This window comes from Hemitrygon akajei, chromosome 18 (genome assembly GCF_048418815.1).
Source record: "Hemitrygon akajei chromosome 18, sHemAka1.3, whole genome shotgun sequence".
Taxonomy (NCBI): domain Eukaryota; kingdom Metazoa; phylum Chordata; class Chondrichthyes; order Myliobatiformes; family Dasyatidae; genus Hemitrygon; species Hemitrygon akajei.
Window position 1 is genome coordinate 65,280,578 of NC_133141.1, and position 11,937 is coordinate 65,292,514.

Consider the following 11,937-nt stretch of genomic DNA (forward strand, 5'->3'; position numbering starts at 1 on the left):
AGTATATCCTTTCTAAAATAAGGAGCCCAAAACTGCACACAATACTCCAAGTGTGGTCTCACGAGTGCCTTATAGAGCCTCAACATCACATCCCTGCTCTTATATTCTATACCTCTAGAAATGAATGCCAACATTGCATTCACCTGCTGCACCACCAACTCAACCTGGAGGTTAACCTTTAGGGTATCCTGCACAAGGACTTCCAAGTCCCTTTGCATCTCTGCATTTTGAATTCTCTCCCCATTTAAATAATAGTCTGCCCATTTATTTCTCCACTAAAGTGCATGACCATACACTTTCCAACATTGTACTTCATTTGCCACTTCTTTGCCCATTCCCCTAAACTATCTAAGTCTCTCTGCAGGCTCTCTGTTTCCTCAACACTACCCACTCCTCCACCTATCTTTGTATCATTGGCAAACCTAGCCACAAATCCATTAATCCCATAGTCCAAATCATTGACATACATCATAAAAAGCAACGGTCCCAACACCTACCCCTGTGGAACTCCACTAGTAACCAGCAGCCAGCCAGAGTAGGATCCCTTTATTCCCATTCTCTGTTTTCTGCTGATCAGCCAATGCTCCACTCATGCTAATAACTTCCCTGTAATTCCATGGGCTCTTATCTTGCTGAACAGCCTCATGTGTGGCACCTTGACAAAGGGCTTCTGAAAATCCAAGATTTAGAGAAAATCTCAGAGAAATAATCATTAATCATAATATTAAACAATAAAGAGCTACAAATACTGCCTTGTGGGGTCCCATTCTCTTTTCTTTGGTGAGCAAATGTACATTTTATTTGAATGAAGTGTTTTAGTACAAGGCTAAAATAAACATAATTCCATTATACCTCATGAAAAAGTTAAAGGCTAAGCACTGCCACAGATCACTGAAAATTGATGGTTCAGGCTCCAACCTGGGCAAAAGCCTCAGCTAACTTGGAAATGTACGATTACACAAATCAACTTGAGATTTGGATTTTACCACCTTCATAGCAATGTACCAATGGAAAAAAGACTGGGCAGCCACCGTAGGAATGTTCTCATCACATTGTTCCACAGTCAAGAATGCAAAACAGTAACATTCGTCTTTCCACTCTGCGATCCCTTTGATTCCATTTGTTTTACGACATCGTAGCCTTCTACCACACGGCCGAACACAACATGCTTTCCATCCAACCAACTAGTTTGGGCAGTACAGATAAAAAATTGTGATCCATTTGTATTGGGCCCAGCATTTGCCATTGATAGTATTCCTGCTCCTTCATGTTTGAGTATGAAGTTCTCATCTGGAAATTTGTTACCATAGATGGATTTGCCCCCTTTTGTGAAATCGCCACCTTGGCACATAAAGCCAGGAATTATTCGGTGAAAAATTGATCCCTTAAACCCCTCACCCTCTGGTTTGGTACAAAGCACACAGAAGATCTCTGCAGTTTTTGGAACAACATCGCTCCTTAGCTCAAATACAATGCAGCCCACTGGCTGCTTATCAAAACCAACGTCAAAGAAGACGCAAGGGTTGCCCATTCTATTTTTGTCCCTCTCTTGCCACTTGGTGCTGACCTCAACCAAGCACGCTGCTAGGAGTGCTAATTCCCGTGGGGTCCCATTCTCAATCTCATAGAAGCCCGAATACCTCTTACCTAGCCTTACCTGCATTGAACATCCAAATAAAAAACCTCAGAAAAAAATTATATAGCCTTTCTCTTACTGCTAATTTCCATAATTTAATCAAATCTTTATTTCCCTGTGCTTTCCTAATATCATCCTCCAAACATAAAACTGCTACCCTTCCGAAATCTGCTCTGATAAAACGCTAAATCAACTTTTTTTCTAAAAAATAATTTAACCACTCTATTACCATACATTCCATAGGTTTACACAAATGGGGTGTTAGTGATATTGGTTGAAAATTAGGAGGAACCAACAGTGGGGTTTTCCTGGTTTTAGAATAGGCACTACTGCCATGTGAACCCGACAACCAGCACTGGGAATTTAACACTGCAGGTCTGAATTTATCTGCTTCTTTGCTGTTCCTGGTCCCTCTCCACACAGGGACCAAAAACAAGGTTAAATAAATAGGTTTTGAGCTGTTGTTTAAAAGTGTCAACTGAGTCTGCACTCTTATGCTTTTAGATATTGAGTTCCACAGTTTAGGAGCGAACTTCGATAAAGCTGAACTGACAATTACCGTTTGAGGGAGATTGTTTAAATTTAAGCGACCAGCAGAAGAAGACTGAGAGCTCAAGCAGAAATCAAATGAAAGCAATTCTGTGATGTACTCTGGTCCCAGAACATTGAGAGCTTTAAAAACAACTAATAGAACTTTACAATACATTCTAAAAGATACAGGAATTCAATGCAGATTAGTTAGGACCAGAGTGATATGCTCCCTCATCCTGGTTTTAGTTGCTAGCAAAAAAAAACTTGCTCTCTTCTTGATGTTATGGTAAGGCAGAAGGTACAGAAGCCTGAAGACCCATGTCATCGGGTTCAGGATCAGCTACTTTCCTACAACCATCAGGGTTTTGAAGCAATCTGCAGAACCCTATTCCTATCTCAGCAATGGAAGATTACTTCTTGCACAACCATGGTCTTATTTTTGATTGTGCTTTTTTTAAAAAAAGCATTAATGAAAGTCAAAGTGGAATTTATTATGCTATGCACAATGTTCAAAGTACAAAGTAAATTTATTATCAAACTACATATACATCACCATATAAAAGCTTGAGATTCATTTTCTTGTGGGCATTCACAGTCAATACAACAAAGACAATAGAATCAATGAAAGAATACCCCCAACAGGACGGACAAACAACCAATATGCAAGAGACAACAAACTGCGCAAATACAAAAAGAAAAAAATAAGAAATAAGCAATAAATATGAAGTACCTGAGATGAAGAGTCTTGAAAGTGAGCAGGAGTGCAATGAAAAAAATTACATGCAACTGCAACATGAATGCTGTTGGATTTGGCGGTGTACGTGTGTACGATTGAATGGCAAAAACTGTATTTGAACTTCAAAGTCACATATAAGCTGCATTCACAAGTAAAGCATAAATGTTTTCAAGAAAGAACACTAATAGTGCAAAAGCAGTCAATTTTAATGCAAAGTAATGAAATGTCTTATTTTTCACAGTCTTTTCTTCTTTGCTTTCTGGTATAATTTTATACCTTGTGTATTGTCTGTATCTACCTATCCGTGATGCTGCTACAAGCTACTATTTCACTGTACCTGTAGCCCACTGTACTTATGCACATGATAACAAACTTCACTTAAAAGCTCAAAGGACATATGTCACCATAAGCAGCCCTGAGATTCATTTTCTTGCATGCATACTAGGTAAGTCCAATAAACACGATAGAATCAATGAAAGACCACACCCAACAAGATGGACAAACGATCAAATGTGCCAGACAACAATCACCGAATACCAGTTTTAGAGTCAGAAGAACATAAATTACATTACGGCTGATCCGTTATTACAGATAGGACAATCCATAATAACTGTCCGGATATAATATTACAGGATAAACAAGCAAGAACAACTTACTTAACAGTCATAGCCATTCCAAGCACACATAACTTACAGAAATCAATCAGTGAAAATCACCAGAAATATAGTGAATTAAAAGAGGAAATTGTCATTGTCATTGTCCCGATAGCAATGTCTACAACTGGTATCATTGCAAATTCACCACATAGTAACATCAAACAATTAGGAATACACAGCAATATCTATGTAAATCCTCAGAAAACCACAATACCACTAGAATAGTCTGACAAGCACCGCAGAGAGCGCCGAGAATGAATTAGTTTTATTTAAAAATAAACTTTATTCTTGATAAAACTCTACAATAAAAAGTGCTAAAGTCTTAGACTCTCAAAGACATTCAGTAGTGTTGACACTTTCGAGCCCATCAATCAGCACTGGGAATTCCAACACCACAGTTCCTAGTCCCACGTGATACGGGCCAATGATCTCATAGGCGACACGTTCAGCTGCGTACTCGCGTCATCGCACGGCGCGCGCTCCGTCGATATATCCCATAATCCAAGGCGCCCGGCCTCTCTCCCTGTGCCACAATGTCGAAGAGAGGTAAGCGGGAGGAGGGGAGCGGCGTTATCCGCTGCCATCCTCACTCCTGGTAGGTAGGACGCGCCGGTTCCTGTTCGGGTTGTCTGTATAACCTTACGCCCGTCTTGTCACTGGGGTATTTGTAAATCACTGATGGATTTTAGATGTGTAGCCGGGGCGCAAGGTTGTGTATTATCGGGTGACGGCCATGTTGGAGTGACCTGGTGTGGAGATGGCGCTTCTTCTCCGCCGCCCAGCTACGTACTCGGCCTGTTTGTGGGGAATCGAGCCTTAACGTGAGTCCGGGCCGTGGAGTCGTTGACCTGGGTTAAGGTGTTGGTGAGGAGGAGGAGGAAAGCTCTAGGTCCCCAGATGCGTTGGTTGTTGAACATGTTAACTGTAGAGCACGTTATCGCCAAAGTAAAACTAGTGTTAAAAGTGAGCAGCTTTAGAAACACAGAAAACCTACAGCACAATACTAGCCCTTCGGCCTACAATGCTGTGCCGAACATGTCCCTACCTTAGCAATGTCTCTACCTAGGCTTACTTATAGCCCTCTATTTCTCTAAGCTCCATGTACCTATCTAAAAGCCCCTATCGTATCCGCCTCCACCACTGTTGCCGGCAGCCCATTCCACGCACTCACCACTCTGAGTAAAATACTTATCCCTGACATCACCTCTATACCTACTCCCCAGCACCTTAAACCTGAGTCCTCTTGTGACGACCATTTCAGCCCTGGGAAAAAGCATCTGACTATCTACGCGATCAATGCCTCTCATCATCTTATACACCTCTATCAGGTCACTTCTCATCCTCTGTCGCTCCAAGGAGAAAAGGCCGAGTTCACTCAACCTGTTTTCATAAGGCATGCTCCCCAATCCAGGCAACGTTCTTCTAAATCTCCTCTTCACCCTTTCTATGGCTTCCATATCCTTCCTGTAGTGAGGCGACCAGAACTGAGCACCATACTCCAAGTGGGGTCTGACCAGGGTCCTATATAGCTGTCACATTACCTCTTGGCTCCTAAATTCAATTCCACAATTGATGAAGGTCAGTGCACCATATGCTTTCTTAACCACAGAGTCAACCTGTGCAGCAGCTTTGAGTGTCCTATGGACTCGGACCCCAAGATCCCTCTGATCCTCCACACTACCAAGAGTCTTGCCATTAATACTACATTCTGCCATCATATTCGACCTACCAAATTGAGCCACCTCACATTTATTTGGGTTGAATTCCATCTGCCACTTCTCAGCCCAGTTTTGCATCCTATCAATGTCCCGCTGTAACCTCTGACAGCCCTCCACACTATCCACAACACTGCCAACCTTTGTGTCATCAGCAAATTTACTAATTGAGCTTGAACTTAAGCCTGAACTTTCAGGGAACTATATATTTCTATTCCCTGGCCCTTCAGTCCTGCAACACTCTCCAGGGTGTGGAATGGTCCTATTCTGGACCACTTTGCATTTATCTGACAAAAAATAACTCCATTTGCCATTCCTCAGACTACATACCCAGCCAACCAAGATCCCTCTGGAAACCCTGATAACCACCTTCATGGTCTATGATACCACTGAGTTGGGCAATGAGCACAGCTATGGGTTTTTCACTCCGCCAGGCCCACAATGATCATACACCATATATCTGTAAGACCATAAGACACAGGAGCAGTATTCAGCCAGTCATCCCATTAAGTCTGCTCCACCATTCCATCACGGCTGATTTATTAAGCTACTCGATTTCATTCTACTGCCTTCTCCCCATAACCTTTGACACCTTACTAATCAAGAACCTAGCAACCTCCGCTTTAAATGTTCCAAATAATTTGCTCTCCACAGCAGTCTGTGAAAATGAATTGCACAGATTCACCACCCCGGGCAGAAGAAATTCCTCCTCATCTCTGTTCTAAAGGGGTGTCTATCCATTCTGAATTGTATTTATTACCATACTTCAAATACATGATGAAAAAACATCTTTATGTTACGTCTCAGTTGAAATGTGCGATCATGGTAATTTATAAATATTTTAGGCTTTTAAGGCACTCTTTCAATGATATTGAAGGTAATTTCTGAGTGGGCTCTTTTGTGCGCCTTGTATTGGGGTGCCTCTATTCTGTGGAGCAACTGTCAGTGGAAGTAAATAATGATCCTAGAACACTGTACAGAGGCTGTAAATGATCTGGTGGATCTCGAGTGGTACTGGGTTTCAACCTGAGCCATTCACAGTCCCCACCTCCCCATGGTCGCTGCAGGTTCCAATAACTGTATTCAGTAATATGTACAGGGCTGTCCTGTAACTGTATGTAACTGTCCAATAACTGTATGCAGACAAATTCCAGCATCTGCCGAAGCTTGAGTTTATCATGAACTCGAGTATATCTGCTTTTAATTAAACAATACAGGCCCTTTGGCACACACTCTTCCATTGACCTATTAACCTACTCTGGATCAATCTCGCCCTTCCCTCCCATGAAGCCCTACATTTTTGCCTTCCTAAGTGTCTCTTCAATCTCCCTAATGTATTTGCCTCACAGTGTGTATGAAAACACTACTTCTGTCACCCACCTTATCTTTGCCTCATCACCTTAAAATTTTGGCCCCCTAAATTAGTCGTTTCCAGCTAGGGAAAGAAGTCTTGCCAAGTCATCTGATTCTTTGCTCCAGAGAGAGAAGCCCTAACTTGCTCAACCTATCCTGATAAGACATGCTCTCTAATTGAGGCAGCATCCTGGTAAATCTCTTCTGTACTCTCTAAAGATTCCACATCCTTCCTTTAATGAGGTGATCAGAACTGAACCCAATGAGTGTAATGCACCAGGCTGAACCTGGGGTTAAGTGGGCAGTAGTTGTTCATGTGAGCAGTGGATTGGGGCATTACATTCTTGAATGCAGAATCAATATGATCTCAGTGTAGGTGCAATTTTGACATTTCCACTGGTTGATGGTCTGTCTCGAGCTGTGATGAAAATTTCTTCAGCAGACGTTCTTGAATCTCCACAGCCCTTGGATACAAGCCAATGATTGTAGGTACTAAAATTGAGGAATGTGAGTTAATTCGGGGGAGTGGCACTTAGATCCAAGATGAGTCAAGTGTGAAAGACCAACGGGCCAAGAAGTAATTCTTGCAGCTAATTATCTTCTGCTCATTGTCAAATCTTTCACTCATCACTTAAAACTTTGTTTTGGTTTGCTGCAGGACGTGGCGGGTCATCCGGAGCGAAGTTTCGCATCTCCCTCGGTCTTCCCGTGGGGGCTGTAATCAACTGCGCCGATAATACGGGTAAAGTTCTCTAGATTGTCGGATACAAGGAGCAGCGAGTAATCTCTGAATGATTATTTATTGGGTAGAAGAGTATAAAAAGTATATTTAGCATTATGCACATTATTTTTAGTGATTATATTAACTATCTTGATGCAGAGACTATTTGGTCATTTTGAACCATACGGGCATAAAGTACTGAAGCTGCAGATTTGATTTTCCAATGATGGTTATGGCAAAGCAGTGTGTTTCATCAGATTATTGACTGTGGTTTCAGGTGCCAAGAATCTGTACATCATCTCTGTCAAGGGGATTAAAGGCCGGTTGAACAGGTTGCCAGCTGCTGGTGTTGGAGACATGGTCATGGCCACTGTGAAGAAAGGCAAACCAGAGCTCAGGAAAAAGGGTGAGTAACCTCCAAGTTGGAATCAAAAGGATGTTGCACCATGCCAGTAAGTAAGTCAGCAGATTGTGCCAGGAATGAAGCAGTATTGTAGTTGAGTTGTCATTCCAAAAAGTGATCTAGAATGTAAATGTGTTCATTTTCAAACCACCAATTTAGCTTGTTGGGAAGTTTCAGAAGTGGTTTGTTGCTGTATGGTAAGGTGACTTTTAAGAATCATGGAGATCATTTTTGAGTAGCCATTTCAGAAATATTGGATATTACATGAGTGTGTGATTTGTGTTGGGGTATGTTCTTTTAAATTGCCCAACATTGATCTGGGTCCCCTGTAAGTTGATGGTTATAATTGAAAAGTATTTAGGGTGGGAAAAAATTGCTGTGTTTACGCTTCAGTGCCTTCAGAGGTTTTTGGTGTGTCCTGGGGTTTCATAGGTGGTGTGTTTTTTGTGGTTTGGAACCTTGAGGACAGTTCTAAAGTCAGACCTTGATGAGCAAGTTAGTTTATTAATGAATGACTTGGAATTGTTTTGGACAAATTGTCAGTGCTTCTTTGAGATGGGGTTGTTTCGTTATCTGGCTTTCATTTGTATCAGTGTGGGGTTAGTTAACCTCGTGCCACAGATTTGAAATGATGCTTATTATCTTATATAGATGATGGGCATACTCCTAGGGTTGTGCAGTATTCAAACAGACCCTTTGGCCCAACTCCCATCTATGTCACCATGGTGCTGACCTGAGTTAGTCCAATTGACCTGGATTTGTCCCACATACTAATCCTTTCCTATAAGAGCAACACGCACTAAATGTAGGAGGAACTTCGCAGGTCAGGCAATATCTATAGAACATTTAAAAATAATAGAAATGTATCTGCCTGTACCACTTCATGTAGCAGCTCTTTCCGTGTACAGGTGTCCCCTGCTTTACGAATGTTTGCTTTACGCCACTTCGCTTTTATAAAAGACCTACATTAGTAAACTTTTTGCATTACAAAATAGTTTATTTTTGCTTTTATGAAAATGTTTCCCATATAAATTAATTGTTCTTTGCTTTACGCCATTTTGGCTTAAGAAAAGTTTCATACGAACGCTCTACCTTTGCGAAGGGGGTGGAACACCTGTACCCACCGTGCTCTGTAGGGGAGAAGCTGCCTTGGGGTCCCCTTTAAATCTTCCCCCTCCCACAATAATCATGTGCCCTCTAGTTTAGTCTCTTATCCTATGCCCCTCATAATTTTCTCAACCTCTCTATGGTTACGTGTGCACTTTGGCCTCCTTCACTCAGGAAAAATGATTCTCGTGCCTCCTCGCAACTCAGCGCCTCCAGTTCCAGCAGTATTGTTGAGAAGGTTTTCCATGTTCTCTAGCTTAATCTCAAATGTCCTCTTAATGTCTTTTGCACCTGCAACATGATGTCCAACTCTAGTACTCATTGTCCTGCCTTCTTCAGCACCATTTGCTGTTATCACTATAGGGTCTCCACCCCCAGACCTTGTTCTCAGGGCCCTGCTGTTCACTGTCCTGCCCAGGTTGAACTTGATATGTATGTGAAGATTTCCTGTTTTGTGTGCTCACTTGCAGTGAGTGGGGCACCATCCTAGAAGCACTTGCATAGTCTATTCTTTGGCTTTGGTGAGTTGTTGAGGATGGGGAAAGTAATTCATTGCTTTAGGGTGAGATTGCAGATGTGTTGTGCTGTATATCCTCAATCGGCAATGGAACAGTTTGTGCAAAGATTTGCACTTCCACAATCTGGGGACATTGCAGCGTGCATTTGAAGTTTAGTTTCTGTTGTATTGAAGAGAGGCCAGTTTGGCCAATTTGCATATAGGAGAATTACACAAATATTTTTGTGTGATTTGCCACAGTTCCCTTTGCTATCAGTTACACTTCCTTCTGATGGAGGACGAGAAGGTTGTGGTTTTGGACTACAGCTTTTGTGATTAAAGCCATGAGATATAGGAGTGGAATTAGGCATTTAGCCCATCAAGTCTGTGCCTCCATTTCATCATGGCTGATCCAGTTTTCCTCTCATCCCCAATCTCCTGTTTCTCCCCATATCCCTTCATGCCCCGACCAATCAATAATCAACCTTTGCCTTAAATATACACAAAGACTTGGCCTCCACAGCTGCCTTGGCAAAGAATTCCCCAGATCCACATTCTGGCTCAAGAAATTCCTCCTCACACCCGTTCTGAAAGGATGCCCCTCTATTCTGAGGCTATGTCCTCTGTTCTTGGACTCTTCCCACCATAGGAAGCAACCTCTCCACATCAACTCTATCAAGGCCTTTACTCAACCAATAGGTTTCAATTAAGACACCCCCTCATTCTTCTGAATTCAAGTGAATACAGGCCCAGAGCCATCAAGTGCTCTTCATATACAAGCTGTTCATTCCCGTAATATTTTTCTTGAGCCTCCTCTGAACCCTCTCCAGTTTCAGCGCATCCTTTGTAAATTAAGGGACCCAAAACTGTTCAAAATACTCCCAAAGTGAAGTCTCACTGGTGCTTTATATAGTCTCAACATTGCATCTTACTTTTATATTCTAGTCTTCTTGAAATTAATGCTAACATTGCATTTACCTTCCTCACCACAGTCAGCCAACAAATTAACCTTTAGGGAATCCTGTACAAGGACTCCCAAGTCCCTTTGCGTCTAAATTTTTAGTATTTTCTCCCATTTAGAAAATGGTCAACTCTTTAATGAAAGGGTTTTCTACTGAGTGGTGGAGCAAGCTGATGGTCCAGGTGGCCTACTCTTGCTCCTATTTCTTGTCTTTTATTATGTTCTTTCATATTTGGACCTGAAAATTGTAAGCATTACACTATCATAGTATGTCAGCACCCAAGCCAAGTATGGCCAATGTGGGGAAACTTGTACTGAGTCTAGGATTTTGTGGTTGATTGTGTCATGTACTAACTTGCCTGACCCAGAACAGAGGTGTACAGAAATCTATGCACTTGTGGTTCAATAGCTGCAGTTGTTTTGAGACTATAAACCGAGCCAACATTTGTGGGGTGAAAGTAAGATTGGTCAACAGGCGCAGGCAAGAAGAACAATGTTTGTTGCAATACAGTATCAATTTTACACTTGTATTTTCATGTGGTTGTATTACAGTGCATCCAGCAGTGGTGATACGGCAGCGAAAAGCGTATCGGAGAAAAGATGGGGTGTTCCTTTACTTTGAAGACAATGCAGGAGTGATAGTGAATAACAAAGGAGAAATGAAAGGTATGGTATCTGGGTTGGAATTGGCTCTTTGCTGCAAATTTGAAGCTACCGTTTAAACCCTAGCTTGAATTTGTGGAATATCCTGCCCGTCAGGATAGAAACACTTATTCCAGTGAGTTTCCCCATTACAGATCATGTTGGATCTGTCAGCTTGTTCATTTCCTCCTTAAAAAGCACTTGCTTTGTCTGTTCTCAGTGGCTCAGTGAGTTGTCGAGGGGAGGCAAAGGAACACATAGCTTTTGGGTGAGGTGGCAGCTGCCATGTGCTGTTTAATCTCAATCAGTTATGTGACATTTTCTATATAGTCACTTTCCAACATCAGTAAACCTGAGGCATTTGGGTTGGCACTGCGAAAATGAGTTAATTCAGTGTTATAATCAATTTGCATAAAGATTCTTGGTTTCTCAGCTGGTTTCATTGGAGGATTGTATTTCTTTTGGCTTCCACTTCTAGGAAAGATAGAAAGGGATGTGGGTTCTATCCAGTCACCCCTAAATTTTTAAACTGAGGAAAGAACTAACGACAGCTTGTAACCAGTTGAATTTGTCCTCTTGGTTCTGCTGCTGTTGATCTTTTCTGCACCATCATGTGGATGTGGTCATCAATTGTGTTTGTGGTGCTCCAGGTGTCAACTTAACAAAGTTGTATTCAGTTTTAATGTGACTTGTCTGCTTCCATTCTTGACCCTGTGGAAATGATTGTTTTGGTTTGTCATTTCCCTGTTCTCCTCCTGATCATTGTTCTGCTTTCATTTCTAGGCTCTGCAATCACAGGCCCAGTTGCCAAGGAATGTGCAGATCTCTGGCCCAGGATTGCTTCCAATGCTGGAAGCATTGCATAAGAATTGTAAAGGCTTAAGCTGTCTACAATTCAATAAATTTTTATCCATCCAGAAACACGATTACTGATTTATTTTTGACTTTCATTTGTAGTGTTCTGTAAGTAGAAGTTAAAT

General features: G+C 41.8%; 1 protein-coding gene and 1 pseudogene across 2 annotated transcripts; one reads left to right on the plus strand and one right to left on the minus strand.

Annotated features, from left to right (window-relative positions):
* Window positions 1-777: 777 nt before the first annotated feature.
* LOC140741615 (peptidyl-prolyl cis-trans isomerase-like) lies at window positions 778-1,531 on the minus strand (annotated as a pseudogene).
* A 2,502-nt stretch (window positions 1,532-4,033) lies between these two features.
* Window positions 4,034-11,878, plus strand: LOC140741492 (large ribosomal subunit protein uL14). 2 transcript variants are annotated; one of them, XM_073071753.1, is made up of 5 exons: window positions 4,034-4,105; window positions 7,286-7,369; window positions 7,626-7,754; window positions 10,868-10,981; window positions 11,741-11,878. In XM_073071753.1, the coding sequence occupies exons 1-5, from the start codon at window positions 4,093-4,095 to the stop codon at window positions 11,821-11,823; spliced, it is 423 nt and encodes a 140-aa protein (XP_072927854.1). In that variant the 5' UTR covers window positions 4,034-4,092; the 3' UTR covers window positions 11,824-11,878. The 2 variants fall into 2 exon arrangements, with proteins under 2 accessions (XP_072927854.1, XP_072927855.1); XM_073071754.1 differs by having other exon boundaries at window positions 4,089-4,154.
* The last annotated feature ends 59 nt before the right edge of the window (window positions 11,879-11,937 follow it).